At 43.6% G+C, this 18,567-nt stretch overlaps 1 protein-coding gene across 6 annotated transcripts in view; it reads left to right on the forward strand.

The window, feature by feature from the left end:
- Positions 1–18,567, forward strand: part of KIF1B (kinesin family member 1B) — a 78,853-nt gene that overhangs the window by 45,389 nt on the left and 14,897 nt on the right. For 4 of the 6 annotated variants that reach the window (XM_041419603.1, XM_041419606.1, XM_041419607.1 and 1 more), the window contains 14 exons: positions 1,925–2,021; positions 2,780–2,928; positions 3,138–3,316; positions 4,293–4,430; positions 5,136–5,384; positions 10,196–10,314; positions 11,934–12,019; positions 12,166–12,295; positions 12,649–12,808; positions 13,406–13,496; positions 14,037–14,155; positions 14,662–14,717; positions 17,276–17,384; positions 17,951–18,017. In XM_041419603.1, coding sequence (XP_041275537.1) covers positions 1,925–2,021; positions 2,780–2,928; positions 3,138–3,316; positions 4,293–4,430; positions 5,136–5,384; positions 10,196–10,314; positions 11,934–12,019; positions 12,166–12,295; positions 12,649–12,808; positions 13,406–13,496; positions 14,037–14,155; positions 14,662–14,717; positions 17,276–17,384; positions 17,951–18,017 — 1,749 coding nt within the window. The remainder of the gene's footprint in view (positions 1–1,924; positions 2,022–2,779; positions 2,929–3,137; positions 3,317–4,292; positions 4,431–5,135; positions 5,385–10,195; positions 10,315–11,933; positions 12,020–12,165; positions 12,296–12,648; positions 12,809–13,405; positions 13,497–14,036; positions 14,156–14,661; positions 14,718–17,275; positions 17,385–17,950; positions 18,018–18,567) is intronic. The other 2 variants (XM_041419608.1, XM_041419609.1) reach the window with 1 other exon arrangement.

Raw genomic sequence — 18,567 nt, forward strand, 5'->3', positions numbered from 1 at the left:
GTCTGGTTTGAGTGTGTGGGGTCTGGGTTTGTTGGTGGGTTGGGCTCTTTTTGTTTCCCCCAATCCCCCATTCCCTCTCCTGCTCTTCAGTTTCTCCAGAAGAATCTGGAAAGATTCTACTAAAACTGTACTTGAAGAGCTTTCCATTTCTACAATTTAGCTGCTCAAAATGACATTATCAACTTCAGACTACAGGAAAATAAATTACTTTGCCCTTCCTTGCAAGTGAGAGAAGCTTATTTGTGTCACTTTGCAGCTCACCAGTTTTATTTGGGTTTCAAATGTAATAGCATTGTCTGCATGGAATGGGGGAAATACATAAAAAAAAAAAGTGCCTTTGTGTTAAAAAAAAGTCAGGATGATGCTGGGCATTTCAGAAGAGTAGATAAGTCTGATACTTCATGAGAAGTCTCATGGAGTCTAGAATAGATTTTTGGTGAATCTAAGAATTTCAGAATGAATATCAAAAGAAAGGATATGTATTTGTTTTGTTTGCAGTACTTAGCTGCTGGGCTGAGGTTACTTGCTGTGGCAGTAAGTAGCCAACTCAGGGTGAATGGAGCAGAAACAACTGAAGAAGGAGCATTTTAGCCAAATTAAATACTCAAGAGGAAATTAGAAAATGAAAATGCAGCCATCATATGAAGGCCATATGAAGTTCAATTTTGCTCTCAGGGGTTGTTGAATTTGTGATGTTCAAAATCCTGCACTTTCTAAGGGCACAGCTACCATTTGTTAATGCTGCTTTCAGAAAATATTACTGGTGAACCTGAAGCAGTGTTCTGGAGGTGTGTCTCCTTTCCAGATGGAGTCCAAAGCCTTTCTGACTGAAGCTGACACCAGCATGTTGTGGATAAGTGATGCAGCTCTTTAGTGGGATGCTTAAGGGGGATGGGAGGAAAATGTAAACCTTTTCTTCTGTAGCTCTTGGACTTAAGAACCTATTATTGCAAACTGGGCACTGCAGAAGAATTTTAGGATTTGGAACTGTGGAAGAGAAAAGGTTGGAGTACAAGATGAGTGCCTTCAAGAATTCTCCTTAAGAACTCAGCAATGCCCTTAGTGAATTGTTGTGGTAACTCTTGTGTAAAAATCTTGAGAAACCAGTTTAATTTGTATAATAATATGTCAAAGGTTTGTCTTAAAAAAATAAAATACCCTGGTGGGATAGGCTTTGAGACCAAGAGCACTGTGACAGGTCTGTTCTAACTTGTATTTGTTTTGCCAGCAAATAATAAAAGGCTCATTAGGTTTAAGTAGCATTTATTTCAAGGCACGATAAGGTCTGAACAGGAAGAAAATGCCTTTGTACCAGAAGCTGTTGCTGAAGTGTTCCTCGTGGGGAAGCCACTGCACAGACTTCTCTGCCAGTGCCGTGGTGGTTTTTATCTTCTGGTGTCTTAAACACACATGTGAGAGAGATCTGCTTGCATGCCGTGGGGAAAATCTAATTGAAAACAAAATGCTTCCCCCACTAATATTTGAAATCAATTTTTTTAAATAAAAAGGCAAATTAGTGGTGCTGTTAATCCTTCTGTTTGAGAAAATGAAGGTGAATAATCCTCCCCTTTCAAATTTATTTTTGCATTTTTCTCTATTTCTGCCTCTTCCCTACCCCTCTGAAAGCAGCAGGCAGCCTCCAGATAAAATCCCCTTCTTCCTGTCTTTAGCAAAAACCCCACCAAAAGAACATCCTAAAGCTTTGCCTCTTCTGGACACTGTGTACATGTAAATGTGATTTTAGAGAGCAGCTCTTCTGTCTGGTGTTGGCCTCTGTGTTCTCTTTCCAGGGGGGTTGCCCTGGAGCAGTGCTGGTGTGTGACCTGTCTGCGATCTGTGTCTGTCACTCCGAGCTCTTGGTGTCTCTCAGCTTCCTCCTGGCTCTTGTCTGTCCTCCTACACAGCCTCTCCTCTCTCCCCACAGGACTATGAGAGCAAACTGCAGGCCCTGCAGAAGCAGGTGGAGACACGGTCCTTGGCAGCTGAAACAACAGAGGAGGAGGAAGAGGAGGAGGAGGAAGGTGAGTTTGAAGCTAAAAATAATTTGGATATAGGCTGAAGTCTAAAGGAACAGCTGCTGTGTCATCTCGTAATAGATAGAAAACTTGCTTTGGAAAGCTGCAAAACACTGCAAGTTCTTGATCTTTAATCCTCTCAGCATCAAGATTTCAATACTCATTTATAGAATACATTCCACATGAACAGTAGGCATACGTCTGCAAACACAGCTGATGCACAAACTAGATTAGTTTTACCCAAGCTTTAATTTGGTGCTCTTGAAGGAATCTCTTTCTGGCATTAATAGAGCTCAGATGTCTTAAAACAAAATAACACTGTTGCCTTTGTTTCCTTGTTTTAATCTTGAAGTTTCTCTTTCCTCCTTGCTAGGAATTCCTAGAATGCTGTGACATGTCTGTAGAACTCCATTTCTGGACAGTAGATAATTTATTATTCTCATTATACTTGCTCTCATTCCTCTCTTTCAGCGTTTGCCTTTAATAATTGCCAAATAACCTAAAATAACAGGAGCAGAAAAAGATCTGTTTCCTCTGTTCCAAATCTCATTTACATGATCATTAATCTGCACTGCAAATGTTGAGGAAGTTTGAGTCCAGTTTTTCCATGATGAATAATTAAAATGTAGGGTTTTGTTTTCTGCTCTTCCAGAAAATGTGTTGAGAGCTTGATGGCACAGTCAGCAGGAGTATTGGATACGGCATGTGATGGTTTTGAGAGGAAGCCACATTGTTTTATTCCTCTGTTTCTTTGCTCTTCCCAGTGCCCTGGACACGCCATGAATACGAACTCGCCCAGTGGGCTTTCAGGAAGTGGAAATTCCACCAGTTCACTTCCCTGAGGGACCAGCTCTGGGGAAATGCAGTGTACCTGAAGGAAGCCAATGCAATCAGTGTAGAGTTAAAGAAAAAGGTAGAGCCAGTTTTTGAATTTTCTGACCCATCAGTTTTGATTGTATAATCCTGCTGTAAATGCTCTGAGTTTCTTGCATGTCTCTTGCTTATCGATTTGGGCTGTAGAAGGGTTCAGAAAACTGTGACTCCTTGGTTTGGGCTGTCTGGGTGAACGTCCCCCACCAGCACCTGCTTCAAGGACCAAAGCGGGGTGTCCCTCACGTGCAGGTGCAGTTCCAGTTCGTGCTGCTCACGGACACGCTGTACTCCCCGCTGCCCCCGGAGCTGCTGCCCGCGGAGCCGGAGAAGAGCCGGGAGCGCCGGCCTTTCCCCCGCACCGTGGTGGCCGTGGAGGTGCAGGACCTGAAGAACGGAGCGACGCACTACTGGTCCTTAGAAAAACTCAAGTATGTCACTAGTCTTAGAGAGCAAAATTCCCTGTGTCCGAGGAGCTTCACTCAAAAATTCCTTCCCTCGCTGTTCCTTACCGATTTCTGGTTTTTCTCTGTGTCCTCCCAAACTTTCTAGTCAGTGTGGGATGTTCTAAATACCAGCTTTTCAGATTGTTTGAACAAGAGCACTTTTCTCCAGCTTCTTACCTTACCTTCATATCTAATTTTTGTAGTTTGAGGTTACACTTTATCTTTTGAATGTAGTAAGACTCATCACAGCTCATCTCTGTGCGTTAGTTTTTTCAGTCCTTCCACTGTAATACTTTCCTTGCCACCTGCTTTATATAAGCTGGCAGTATAGGACATAACTTATGATAAAAATCTTGAATAAAGAAGATTTTATTTCTGTGGAAGTACACAAATTCTGTTACAAATTCTGTCTGCAATCTGAATTATTTTCATCATATGTAAATGACATTTCTTTTCCCCATTCTCTAAATATTGACTGAAGGACTTTTTTCCTGCTAATAACTTCCAGACAAAGGATCTTGCAGTGTGAAACACTTGTTTTCTTCGATGAAATAAATGGATAATTAGAGTCTATAATGGAATTGGTTCACTTTCGAATCAGAATGCCCACATTTCTGGAGTGGAATACAAAGAACTGCCAAAATTACTCAGTGACATGGTCTGATAAAAAAAATTGAAGCAAAAAATATGCCAGGATTAGATGTGAAAGAGGAATATTTAGAAGTGAATTGAAATCCAAGATTTATGTAAGCTTCTGCAGTGACCTTGCCTTGTGCTTAAGGGCTTAGCTGACAGCCAGGCTCTAACATTTTGGGGAACTAGTGAAGCACCAAACGTAGGGCACAGCCTCCTCTGTTCTTGGGTGTAACTCGGTACGGGTGAAGCCAGTGAGGTGCACAGCTGGCTTTGTGCTCTCTGCCTCTTGACCCTCTCTGAGCTCTTCGCTGCGCTGTGCCCGCAGGCAGCGGCTGGAGCTGATGCGGGAGATGTACGACCGCGCGGGGGAAGTGGCCTCCGGCAGCCAGGAGGAGCCCGAGGGCTCCATGACGGGCAGCGACCCCTTCTACGACCGCTTCCACTGGTTCAAGCTCGTGGGCAGGTACGGACGGCGCCTCGCTGCTCTGGCAGCTCTGGCTCAACTGAATGATTCAGTGCTGAATAAACCGTGTGGCCGCTGTGTCAGCTGGGTCTTGTCTTTCAGGGATTTGGAACAGACTTTAAATGCAGTTAAGAATAGAAAATGCTCTCTAAAATGTTGCCAGTTCAGGTGTCTAGTGGTAGAATCTGCTTTGAGTGAACGTTTAGTAAGTTACAAATTTATTTTAAAATAATATAACCTGCTAAGTTCCATCTAAAGTCACTGGAGCAGAGCTGTGAGAATACAAAGACTCTGGAAAAGTGGTCCAGAGTCTCCCAGATGTGTGGTTCAAACAGTTTGCTCATACCGTAGGGAAGAGTCTGATGGGATTCTTTGCTATTTCCTGCTGTCGGCCGCACCTTTACAATATTTTTATTTGCAGAGCTGCTGTGCTGGAAATGAGAAATGTAGCTGTGTTACACGGATGTCCTCTCAGGTTCTCTATGCTCAGCCACGTTTCTCTTCCTTTTCATTTGCCCCCCGCTCCGTTCAGGAGCACTCTCTTCCCTGACTGTGTCGGCAGCCCCGTCCCTCCCGTGCCGTTGCGGTCGCGGTGCTTTGCAGGCGTTGCTCGTTGTGCAGGGGTGTCTGTGCTGCGGCAGCAGGGAGCTGTGCTGGGGTTGTGTGTGCTCACGCTGTTAATCGCTGTCGTTCGCTGATGTGCAGCTCCCCCATTTTCCACGGCTGCGTCAACGAGCGCCTGGCCGATCGCACGCCCTCCCCCACTTTCTCCACGGCCGACTCCGACATCACTGAACTGGCAGATGAGCAGCAGGATGAGATGGAGGACTTTGATGATGAGGCCTTTGTGGATGACACTGGCTCCGACGCTGGGACCGAGGAGGGATCGGATCTCTTCAATGATGGGCGCGACCCGTTTTACGACCGATCCCCTTGGTTCATTTTAGTGGGAAGGTTGGTGAGGTTACTCTGAGAATGGCCAAAAGGGACCAGCTCTTGCTGCAGGCTGCAATGGCTCTGCCTTGTGCTACACAGATGGTCAGTCTAGCCAAAATATCCATGCCCGTGAATTGGAATTGCCAGAGAATGAGTGTAGTTCAACATTAAGTTCTAAATTGCTGTGTCTGGAGCCGTGAAGACCTGAGTAGTGACTGAGAAAATAACTCTTAGATATGACAGTGTCAGTAAATCTATCTCTAGATAACTGTCACAGCTTGGAATGAACGGGGGTTTGTATACAGAATTTAAACCTTTATAGAATTCCCTATTTAGCCATTGCAGGGTCATTAAGACAGAGCTGTGAGTGTTATTTTCTTCCATAGAAGAGAATCTGATTATGGTGGGAAGTGTTTCAGTCCAAACCCAGAAATGCATTTTTTTTGAAAATCAGTTTAACATCCGCTGCATATGAAAAGATGGCATGAGGAGAAAGAAGAATGATCCTTTCTGGATGAGGAAAAGAGTGTTCTCTGAGATGATTTGGCTTCTCAGATTGTGCTTGACTCTCTGTAGCCAGTATTACACAGTGAAAGGTCATCTACATTGAAATTCACTGTCTCTGTTTATCAGCCCTTTCCCCAGGCACTATGCTTGAATTCCTGAAACAGGTTTGCATGGAGTATTTTAGAATATTATTGAGCTTTCCAGAACAGAAGGAATTAGGGCATTACCAGACCTCAGTCTGTGGTGTAGACCCTTAAGGACAGCAAGTTACATTAAAGAAATGTAGTTCTTCACACTGTTTCTTCAGCAATAGTCCTGCTAGCATGTTTCTCATTACAAGAAACAGAAACATTTTTATTTAGTGACTTGGTTCTTCTCTCTGCTGCTTCCCTCTCCCCTGATGATGCTTTTGTGCTTCCTTGCTTACCCTGTAAGCCAACATCCTCATTAAGGTGCTTGCCACAGGCGTGGTACAAAAAAAGGCTCCATGGCCAGAAGGGAGGAACAAAGGAAGAGGGAGCAGAACTTGGCTTTATCCTTCTCTGTCAGTGTAAGCAGGAAAGACTTCAGGGTCAGGATGATGGGATCTTTATGCAGTTTGCTCAAATACAGGACACTTGTTTGCATAATTTATGAAAAGGAGAGATAGAGTTTGCTGGTCTTTATCAAGCTTTGAGTTCAGTGTAGTGTGTTTGTCTAACCTCAGGCATTGTCAGTAGTGAAACTTCCTTGATCCTATTTATTAAACAAAAATTACTAAAGTTGCAAGAAATTGTGTTAGTCCTCTATGGTCTCTGAGTCTGTGCCTGTACATGCAAAGCCTGGTAGGACGTTTTACAAACTCTGATTGTCTGGTTCAGGTGGGGAGGCAGTTTGGGAAAGCCACCACTCTTTGAGCCCAGGGTGCCCCGTGTGCCCCTGGAGCCTGGGAAAGAGCTGGGCTGTTCATGCTCACTCAGAGGGCTCGGGAAGCACAGCACGAGCTGAGCAGATAGAGAGTGCAGTGAAAACACTTGTGCTTCCTGGCAGGCACACAGACTGCAGCTTTGTGCACAGCTCTGGGCTGTCTGGGGACGCCGGCCTGCGTGGTGTGAGCTGCAGGTACGGAGCTGTGCTGTGCTGAGGGAGGAAACTTAGCTCCTGCTATGAGGATAGAGAGTGATTTCTCAGCTGCTGGTTTCTGTTGTTTCTGTTGCTCTGTTGTGCCCATTCTGTCAGCAGAGGCCGTGGGACTGCCCAGCACCACTGAGCAGGAACTCTTGTGGGTGCTGTCCTCCCGTGTGAGAGCTCTGCTTTTGAGCAGTGACCTACAGGCACCAGGGTGTCCCTCCACAGAGCTATTGTCTTCAGCACAAGGCAGTGTTCAGTTTGGAACAAAACCAGAATTCCTTATCACTCCCAACTGTGTACTTACTGGTTGATACATCACAGAATGAGAAGGACAAATAAAACAATTAGCATTTTTGGAGGGTTGTCAGCAATAACAAGTGCAGGTCATGAAAGGAGAGGAAGAAGAGAAGTGGAACATGTTGTTATCCAACTCCCTGGCCATCACAGTTCTTTTCTTTTCTCTCTCTGTGCTATGACTGTCTTTTATTTGTAACAAAGAAAAGAAAAAAGAGCTGGTCCCTTTAGCCATCTCTTCTGGCATGCTGGGTTTCTTCAAGGTTGACTCTGTTTCATGGTATGACAAATCAAGCATTTGCTTTGTTTTTAAGGGAGGTGGGAGAGGACTATGGGATATTTTATTTAAATCCTAATGTGTTTATTTTAAAAATATCTGCCATCATTTTGAGTTCTGTTGGTTTTGTTTTGGTTTTTTAAAAAATTGTGTTTGTTAATTTAATTTCTAGTTGTGTTGTGAGTATGCCATTTTACCTCACCAATCTTTCTGCTAATCCAGCCCCTCTTTCAGTCTGCTGGGCTAAGTGCAGGGGGACACTTGGGGGCTCTCTGGGGAGTGGGTGTCCTCACGGATGTGGGAAGAGGAGGAGGACAACCTTAAGATTTCATCCACTCCTAACTTGGCACTGTGTCATAACCCAGCTCTGCTTTGGTGCAGCACTTGTGCAGTTGCTCTCCACTCTACAGAAGAGATGCAGCATTTGCATCAGCAAACAGGAAGCTTTAGACTTTTTTGCATTATGTGGTTTTTTTGGTCTAAGTTAAAATTATTCCAGTGAACAAGGTGACTGGATGGAAGCAAATTGAGGGAGAAGAGAAATACATTTTTTTCCTTGGGATGGTGGCATGGTAGGGTTTAATCCAGCTGAATGCTTTGGCTGTCAGATTTTGAGCAGCACCTTCAGAACTTTTGCCCTGCAAATAAACATAAATTTTTAGTTTTCATGCAGGTGATGCTTTCCCTTTCCATTAGTTTGGCTTTGAAGGGAGAAGCCTTCTGCAACGCCTGACTCTTCAGTTAGTGAGGCTCCTGCTGTGCACATCAGTGCAGGACTCCTTGGCTTCTGCTCTGCTGGGAAATGTCTGTTCTCCCTGGCTTGAAATGTGCTTTTCAAGCTGGGGTGTTTTTGTGCTGAGCACAGAACTGTGTACCTTTTGGAACTCCATCCCTGATCCAGTCCAAGTGAACCATTCCAGTTCCAGGGACTTTTCCTGTGTGGTTGGATGCTAGTTCCTCAGATGTGCATCACCTGAAATCCCAAAGCTAAAAAGGAAAATGTTAGAGGGAAAAAATAAAATTTAACTTCTCATTTTGTTACTTGAAGTTTAGTCTCTTTTCCCTTCCAGTGCTTACCTCACTTTGAAGCAGACTGAAAAGGAATGAAATCCTAATCTTAGTGAAGTGTTATGTTGCAGTTGGTTTTTTCGTTGTTGTTGTTGTATGGTTTTCTTCATTTTTTTGTTTTGCTACTTTATAGCCATATTAATCATCCTCTATTGCATTTTGTCACCACTTTTTTTTTTTACTAGCGTTATTTTTGTGTCCTTGGTTCATGACTGACACCTGTTTGACTTCCTTGTCATTTCAAGAGTTCATTCATCCTTGGAAGGGGCACGTGAACCCAAGGAGCAACTTCCCTTTTGTCATGCAGGACTTTTCCCAGGAATGTTAAACAATAAAAGTTACAAATTACAGGAATTAATTATACATAATACTAAAGACTAATAAAAAGAACTGTAAGGAGGAAGTTACTTAAATGAATTACTGTTGTTTAGTATAATTTAATGTGCATAAATTTGTTAAAATTGCATAATTAGTCACTTTAAATTTACTGACTAGTAAAACTATTGGTTAAAGTGCTGTCCATGAGTACTCTTCTGAACTCTGAAACAGCTCATTTAGTAAATAAAACCTGCCATATTTTCCCCTTGTTGAGCTTATCAACTTTTAATGTCTTGCTCAGGCTAATCCCACTGAAGTGTGATGCTTTAAAAACTACTGCATTTCATTGCAGAAGCATAAAATAACTTAATAACTTTAGTCTGACTTTCAGTTAAAATCCATACAACTAAATTGGTTACCTTACTGCTCCAAAACAGACCCTGCTTGTATATAACTTAAAAGTTAGTGCAGGGCAGGATTGTCCCCTGTGGGGCCTAAATGCTGTTTTCCCTGCTGGAAACTGTGATTTCTAAGTGGTTGCTTAGAGTAGTGCTGTCATGTCTTATTTATGTTTTGTTTTTTCAAAGAAATAAATCCAATGCTCCTGAAGAGATTTACCTGTGAAGACTTCCAGTCTTCCACTATCTGTACCATCAGTGAATCTTCCAATTAACCTAAGTGATGACTTCTGGTTTATTGTGGGTTTTTGGTTATTCTGCATGCAGTGTTATCAAAGGAGTATAGGAGAGAGAAAACATTCAGTCCATCTGGTTTTTAAAGAGTGGTTTTATATGTTCAGTAAAAAATTGAGGCTTTGTGAGCACAGTAGATAAATTCCTTTTTAATTTATCATTTCCAACAACCTCATTCTTTATCATCAGTAGTTCCCTGGTGGTTTCTATCAGCTTGCTAACATCTCCATTCACACCTGCAGTGCCTCTCTGGTCACCTTCCATGCAGCCATCCTCTCTCTGTGTCTGTAACTCATTCCTGTGAGCCCTGGCTCCCTCTGAGCTCCCACTCAGAGCCTTTGCTGGCTGCACTGGGCCTGGCCAGAGCTCTGTGTGGGCAGGATGGACTCGGGATCTCCTGTGTGGGCAGGATGGACTCAGGATCTCCTGTGTGGGCAGGATGGCCCCGGGGTCTCCTGCAGGTCCAGGAGATGCTGTGTCTGAGATCTGGCTGCTCCAGAGCAAAGCTGCAGTGGGGTTTGGCACACTGTTCCTAATGCTGGCTGTTTCTCTCCTGTCCCCAGAGCATTCGTGTACCTGAGCAACCTGCTGTACCCAGTGCCCCTGATCCACAGGGCGGCCGTGGTCAGCGAGAAGGGCGAGGTGCGGGGCTTCCTGCGCGTGGCTGTGCAGGCCATAGCAGGTGAGACACCTCAGGGGCAGACACACCAAAGCCTCTCCTGACACTCAAACCTGAATAACCTGCGTGTTGCAAAGAGCACTTGCTCTCTGTTGGTATTGAAATTGCTTCATTTGTTGTTTCGCCATATGGGCTGAGCATGAGGAAGTCTTGAAATAATGCTAGAACAAAAGATTTTCAATTCGTGATGATGCTGTCCACTGAAGTTTATACCTGGCAACTAATGCAACTCTGCTTTTTAGGACAGTGGAAGATTTAACTACTGTCAGTAAGTCTGAAAACTAAAACTAAAGCAGAGCTTTTTCCTTCTGGCACCCAGTATAAACAGTGGAGAAGGGTTTGGTGTCCTGTATTAAAGTTAAACGTGCCCAGTTTTAGCTGTGCTCAAACTATCCCTTTAAATAATGCTCAGAAATGTGCTCCTCTGGGGTCTGGGGAGGGCACGTGAAGAAGTTCCTGAACTGATGGTTTTCAGCATGCTGTAGACAGAAATCAGCAGCATTTCCCCCTTCATTGCCTCACTAAAAACGTGGGGACTAGGAGCTGCTTTAACACAGTGTTTAATCAGCAGGAATTCTTTTCAGAAGAGAGGAGTAGATATCCGGGGTGGTAACAGCCTCACCCAGGGCTGAGCTGCCATTGTGTGTGTGCCAGGGTTTACTGCAGGTCACTGCTGCTGTTTCAGACTGCTCAGTGTGAGCTGGGCTGCTTGGCAGGGCCAGGCCTTAGCCTTGCTGCTGGGAGCACAGATCCTTCCCAGAATTTGCACTTTCCAGCAGTGGCCAGCTGCCAACAGTTCTTGCTTCTTTAGGTAGGGTAACCCTGGAAGCTTCACTCTCCATGGGAACATATAATGAAACTCAGACTCTGAAGATGTGTAAGAATCAGCCTGGCAGGGATTAAAACAAGTGAATTGAAATCTGGTTTAATGTGTACAAAAGTCTAGTTTGGTTTGGTCTCCTTAGCATTGACTGAATATTTCCAAATAAATATTTATCCATCCAAATGAACTGAAAACAGCATGGCTAACAGAAACTGAACTGGGGACATCCCTTAAAAAAGGGCCATGGCATTGTTTGATCCCTAAGCAAAGCACTGGAGCACATTCTGAATCTTGGGATTTCTGCTGTGACTATGCATTTACTGTGAAAAAACCCTGGCATTTAACCAGGCCCTGTTGTTGTTGCTCTCTGTGAAGAGGAGGAGGTGAAATGAGCAGACTGTATGGACAGATCCAACTTTCAGATTTCCAGCATGTCCTGGTGCAGCTTTGCTAGTGTTACTGCTGAGTTCATGGCTACAGAATTTTAGATGTTAGTTTACCTCAGTATAATAATCAGAAGTAAATAAATAATGAAAATTAGTTCTAAAGTTGGTTTGCATTCAAAATTCTCTAAAGTTAAGTATTTTCAGAATGAAGCCTGGGAGCTGTGTTGTTTTCCCACAGCCGAGTTCCTGGTGGAGGTTTCTGGCATGATCCTTTCCAGCACTTACTCCAGCTTGTAACTGGATGGCTCTTCTGCTTTCTGTTTTGGTTTCCATGGTAATGAGAATTATAGGGTCTCCCTTCTCCTCCCCATCGTTTATTTATCTATCTTCTTTTTTCCCTCTTTTTTTTTTAGCTGATGAAGAAGCCCCAGATTATGGGTCTGGTATTCGACAGTCTGGGACAGCTAAAATTTCATTTGACAATGAGTATTTTGATAAGGTAAGAATTCTTAAAATTGAGTTAGGTGTCTTTGAGTGTAGTAGCTTGTGCTTCTATAACAAAGAACATGTGTTGTAGGGAAAGAAGGGGATGGCAAGCTCAGAAAGTGCAGAAGTCTCTTACAAGGCACTGTATTTAATTTTCAGAGTGATTTTTCTTCAGTTGCGATGACTCGGTCTGGTCTGTCACTGGAGGAGTTAAGGATTGTGGAAGGGCAAGGACAGAATTCAGAGGTTACCACTCCTCCAGAGGAGATCAACAGAATGAATGAGCTGGGTAAGCAAGAAATACCTGGTGTCTGGAGAACTTGTGGGGAATCTGTGACACTTTCAGTCAGTCATGGAAAGGAGTTCTGAGTGTCCTTCGGGAATGTCATGGTCAGGGAGAGGTGTTACCAGTGGGTTGAACGTGGGAGATCCTGGTTGAGCATGAGAGATTCATTTGAAGAATAGGGCTGAAAAACTTACCAGATATTTGGATCTTTTGGTTATCAACAAATTATTTGGGTTTAAAAGGAAAAAAAAAAAAGTGATGGGACTAAACTGTCTCCTGAAGAACTATTTCAAGAAAAGAAAGGAGAAAAAAAAAGAAAAAAATTATTTCATGTGGGATTTCTTTTTCTCCCTAAGACTTGAAGTCAGCCACTTTGGATGGAAAGATGACTATGGAAGGATTCACTGAGGAAATTGGTGATCACCTGAAGCTGGGCAGTGTGTTTACCTTCCGTGTGACAGTGCTTCAGGCCAGTGGCATCCTGCCCGAATATGCAGACATTTTCTGCCAGTTCAAGTAAGAATTTGTCCATACTTGCATTAGGCAATTAATGGTATGAGAGAGAGAGCAAAGAGCAGTGGGCAGTGGAACTCTGAGAACTTTGCAGGTGGGTGGAGGTTTTGTACAGCAGAGAAAAACTCCTTGTCACTTACTGGAGTTCCTGATCCCCACTTTCTCTTAAGCAGATGTTAAGGATTAAAGTTGTGCAGAAAGAAATTAAAGTGGGCTCATAAGTTACTAGTTCATAGATATTTTAAGGTTTTAAGCTTTTTATGTGAAAAATTCAATGCTAGATTGTACATACACCCATTTGAATGAAAGCTGCATGACCCTGGAGGAAATCAGTGCTTGTCAAGTGAAAGTGGTCTTAGGCTTGGGTTCTTAAGAAAGAGAATGAAAAGGAGAAATAAAGACATAAAACAAGTACCACAGTTGTGGTCCCACAAGACTGTGGTATGCCTAGCTTTAGGCCATCACTCAACTGCTTCTAAAGTTCCAGCAGAATACATTTCTCTGAGGGTTTTAGGATTTCCTTTCAGGGTTGGATTCAGAGCACAGCAATCTTCATTAAACCATTCTGTGGTGGCTGATTTTTGGTTTATTTGTTTACAGCTTTTTACATCGACATGATGAAGCTTTCTCCACAGAACCTCTCAAAAACAATGGCAGAGGGACTCCCCTTGGGTTTTACCATGTTCAGAATGTAAGTAAAGCTTTCCATGAGCAGTAACTTCCTCTGTCTGCACTGGGAGTTGGGGGTGTCCTTCAAGGCAAGCAGAATTATTAGGAATAGACAGTACTAGGAGTGATCAGGTGAATGATGTAATCCCCATCACAAAACAAAACACAGAATGATTCTTTGTGGCAAATTTAACTCTTTTTTCACCTCTACTTCCTGCCATTGAATTCTGTGTTTCCTTTCCAGGGTGAAAACAGTCTAGAATTCAGGAAATAAAATATACATGTGAATAGCAGTGCTCATGATCTCAGATGAACTGGATATATCTATTTTTATGAACTGTGTAATGCTTTGGTTACATGCAGCCTCCTCTTCTCCTACTTGAAATGCCTGATACTGAGGCTTTCATTTTCTCCTTTCTTGGAGAGTAGAATTAATGCCTAAACCAGAAGGGAATGCAGTTGCTTTTACTGTGAGTGACACCAAGTGATATGAAAAATACAGACTCCTAAAAGAGATTTCCTTTTTTGAATGTCTCATTTTCTTTCCTTACTCCTGAAATAGATTGCTGTGGAAGTGACAGAATCGTTTGTGGAGTACATCAAAACAAAGCCTATTGTCTTTGAAGTCTTTGGACATTATCAGCAGCATCCTCTCCACCTGCAAGGACAGGATCTCAACAGGTATTGGTCACTAGCCTGGCACAAAGGCACTTGGGGATCATGCTCAGCTTGTGCAGTTGTACTCCTGAAATTGTGCACCACAGCCTCACAAGCAGAATCCCTGGTGGAGGTGAAAGTGCTGCCAGAGGCCTGTTCACCCAGTGCACTGACTCTGTCAAACATGGAAAGCTGGCTGTTCTGCCAGTCCACCCTAAACCCCCTGGGGACTGGAGCACTGCACTGGGAATACTGGGAACTTCAGCAGTGATCTGTGAGCTCTGGGAAAATGTCAGCAGTGCTCCTAGGGTTGGTTAAGCTACAACAGAAGAAGAGCATAGGTTAGTCTGAGAAGCGTGCTGAGCCCCCTTGTTTTCCTCACAGGGGATATTTACCTGTCTTCATGGAATTGTGAGGATATCTTTAGAAACAATCGTAGGTGTGTGTATACAAAGATGCACGTGTGTGCATTTGTATATATTTCTTATGTTTAACTGCCTCTGTATTGATAACTCTTCATTTCTCTGTAGCCCTCCACAGCCTTCTCGAAGATTCTTTCCTCCCCCTATGCCACTGTCAAAGCCAGGTGAGAACAGCTCTAATTCTGTACATCACAGGGCTGCTGCTGCAAATGGAGGTTGTAGCTCAGTATTCCTGAGGTGTCCATGGAGTGAGTGCTGCAGGGGGCACTGAATGTCTTTGCTGGCTCTCTGCCCTTTTTATGTTTTATTTCTTCTCAGCCTCCTCTGCAGGAAGTGATGCTTAGTTCATTAGGGGGTAGAATTCCATTCCTGAGGTATTGACCATATTCCATGAGATCTGGCTATGGCTGTTCCCATGCTTACTGTGCCCTTACTGACTGGAAATTTGCTTATTCATTAATTGCCTCATCTTTTTGCTCTCTCATGTTCTTGTTTAGTGAGTCTTGTTGAAATGATTCTTGGTTTTCTTTGCTTAATTGGAATAATGCATGCTGAACTCTTTTGTGATTTTTTTTTTCCACTTCACCTTTAATTTCCTCCTTCTCCCTCTTTCTCTCACCTGCACATTTCTACCATCCTTTCTCTCTGTGTGTTGCATTCCCTCTGCAGACCATGAAAGGAAGATTGAGTTGATTAGGTACCTTATGTCTGGCTATGTAAACGTGCACGTGCTGAACACGCTGTCCGAGCATGCCAACGTGCTGGCCTCCTCTGCCGTGGCTGCTTTCCAGGATGGAGCTGACCAGCTGCCTCCTTTCCTCTTTCTGCCTGTTCCCAGTTGTCAGAGTGAGCGGGCTCCTAAGAGAGATGGTTAGTAGCCAAACTCGGGCTGTGGTAGATGTAGAAGTAGTTCCAAAATGTGCTTCCAAATTCCTTTTTCCTTCATCATGTGGTAGCATTAGGAGTAGAAGCTGCCATGGTTGTGCTCATGGAAGGATGATGCTGTGCTTAAATTTAGGGCTCTTTTAGAGAGAACCACAGAGACAGTCTGTGGACTCCAGTGTGCTGGGGGTCACAGATTTTTGTGTGTCACTGCATCTGTTCCCTGGAACTTCCAGGACCTCTGATTTTTTCTGTGTTCTGCATAGAGTGGTACTGGGATGAGAGATGCATATGGAAACACAGGCAGGTATAGAGGAAACATTCTGCTGTGTTCTCTATAGGTTTCCTTTTCACTCATCTTCCTTTCCTGCCACTAACAGTGCCGTTCCTCACTTCCACTTCTATTCTGTTTTATTTAACTCAGATAAAAAGTCATGCTGATTAATAATTGTACCAGAGCAAATCTTTGAGAACATCTAGAATCAAGCTTTCATGTTTAGCTCCATGTGCCTTTCTGTTGTTTTTCTCTTCTGATGCTTTTGAGTTGCTCTGCTTAGCAGTAACCTTGAGTGACTTGTGTGTTTGATGTTCCTGTGGCTGGAGTGAGTTCATGTGCAGCTGCATGAGGTGATTGGGTGTAAGGAGAGTTACTCCCCTGAGTAAAGTGTGGGAAGGCAAATGATGAGCCTCAGGCTTGCTGCCTCCCAGGGTGGAGCTGTGCTGTGAAAAACTGATTCCTGTCAAATCTGTCCCTCTGAGGCAGCTGCTGTTTTACCCAGAAGAGAAACAGATCTCAAAAGAGAGCACCTAGGCACTCCTGTAAGGACCTGTTTAACTGGGGGCCCAGTGCATGGGGAATTAAGTCATGGTAGAAGCCAAAGGATACAGAGATGTAAAGGTGGGAGAACCTAAAGAATACCTGAGCAAGGGGGGATTGGGTCTTGAGAGGTAGAAGGGAAAATAATTATTTGGCTTAATAAAAGCAGTGAGGTTAGTATGTGAAAGGAAAAAAAATGGAAGATCAGAAAAATCTCAGAGTGTGCAGGAACAAAGCTTTTAAAATGTTCCCATTTACAGAAATGTAATGAGTGAACAGATAAGAGAAAGCATGTAAGGGCAGCTAAAAGGTGTGGTGTGTGAGGGAGTATTAAGTTATTTCTAGAATTTAAGCTGTCTCATTATTTTTTTAACATGGTTTATCCCCACATTTGAATGAAAGGAATTAGAGGGGATCTGGCTGGTTATACTCACTAATGCCAAGAGATAAGGAGCCCAGAAAAATACTTAGGCAGGATTAGGGCTCTGGAATAAGTCCTGTTCTGCCTTTTACATATACAACATCTTAACCAAGTGGTGCAGGGGGCTGGCAGCTTGTCACATGAAGAAGTGAAGACTGAAGTTTTAAGTTATATTCTTTTCCTCTTGTGTGGGGAAGGTGAAATGCACTTTATGGGTGAGTAATGCTGCAGATGAACAGACCTCAGCAATTCGAAATCACCAACTGTCAAGCCATAAAGCAACTGATGCACATTTGAGGAAACTTCTCTGTGGATCTAGAGGGACTGTATATTTTCCCAGGCTCTTTGGATGCACTATTGTTCCATTATTTAACTCCAAAATTTCTTTCTATTCTAGTAAACCTAGATTTAAAAAACATTTAGAGAAATAATGATTGTTGTAAGCAACATAATTTTCATGGTAAAAGCTGTGGTCTGCCTACATACACAGAATATGTAGGACCTCTGAAATGGCACATTTCTGTGAGTCCTGGGCAAGCTTTACTTGTTCAGTCTTTGTAAACCACTCTTTTTTTCTACTTCCTTTTTTTTTTTTTTTAAAGTGCCAGCTACAAAGCTGAATACTATGAGCAAGCCCAGCTTGGGCCAGAGTGTGAGCAAATACGACCTCCTGGTGTGGTTTGAGATCAGTGAACTGGAGCCAACGGGGGAGTAAGTCCTCTATTAATATTGTGATTGATATTGTGTCTCAAGAATGGTGGTTTATGAGATTTCTGGGTTTTCCCCCTTTGTTCTGTTCAGACCAGGCTGATGTTCAGCAGTCACCATGGTAGGGCCTGCCTGGTTTGTGGTGATGGGTGTCCAGTCTGCTGGCAGTATTGTCCCCATTAGAAGGGACTAAAGTGACAGAATGACTTTCTTTCACACTTGGAGGGGTCTGTCCATGGTGAAGTTCCAGGCACAGGCACCAGGAAGACTTCCCAGTGCAGGCCATGAGTTTGGATTCTTTGGGACCCTGGAGACTTCACTCCAGTCACATAGCAGCCTCTGTTCAGTGTTCATCTCTGCTACAAAGGTTTTCCCTGACAGGTCCTTGGGGGTTACATTGAGAAGTGAGTTGCACTGGAGGTACAGTGGGTGATATTCCATGATTCACTGATCTGTAATGGCAGAAGGAGCCTGTTTGGAGAGCAGGTAGACAGACACAGCCTTGTGTGTCAGCTGGCACAAGGAGAGGAAGCTGCTGTGCATTACATGTGTGGTTCCCTGTCCCACAGGTACATCCCTGCCATCGTGGATCACACCGCGGGCCTGCCCTGCCAGGGCACCTTTCTGCTGCACCAGGTATGATGGAGGCTGTGCACAGGAGTGTCCCCTGTGCAGGGAGGGAGGGCTGGCAGCTCCTCTCACACAGCCTGTGCTTGCTCTCTTGGCTCTGGGCTCTGAGGAGATTGCCCCCAGGATGTTGCTGCTCCTGTTCCATATCCCTGGGCATCCTGCTCATGGAAGAGGAAAGCCTTTCAAAAAGCAGGAACCTCTGGGACCAGATTTGTGCCTTCAGTGTTCTCCAGCATCTCTAAGGACACAGAAGGACCATGTGGACTCAAATTCCATTTGCTCTCCTCACTGCTTGTCGTTATGACACATAATCTATGAAGTGACTGTATCTCAGTGCATCTTAAATTCCTCTTACAATCAGTAATATTTTGTCTCTAGCTAGATTATAAAGATAATCCCAGTTTCATATGGTTTATAGGTTTAAAGTTATATTTTTCCTACTCTGTCTTTGTGGAGTGAGGAAGGGGAAGCATTCAATTTCTTTTACATATAAGAATATAACATCCCCTTGAAGTGAATTTTAGGGTCCTGAAACAAAGAGTTGCTTGTTCAGTTA

This window comes from Onychostruthus taczanowskii, unplaced genomic scaffold, assembly GCF_017590055.1.
Source record: "Onychostruthus taczanowskii isolate IOZ18803 unplaced genomic scaffold, ASM1759005v1 scaffold61, whole genome shotgun sequence".
Classification (NCBI taxonomy): Eukaryota; Metazoa; Chordata; class Aves; order Passeriformes; family Passeridae; genus Onychostruthus; species Onychostruthus taczanowskii.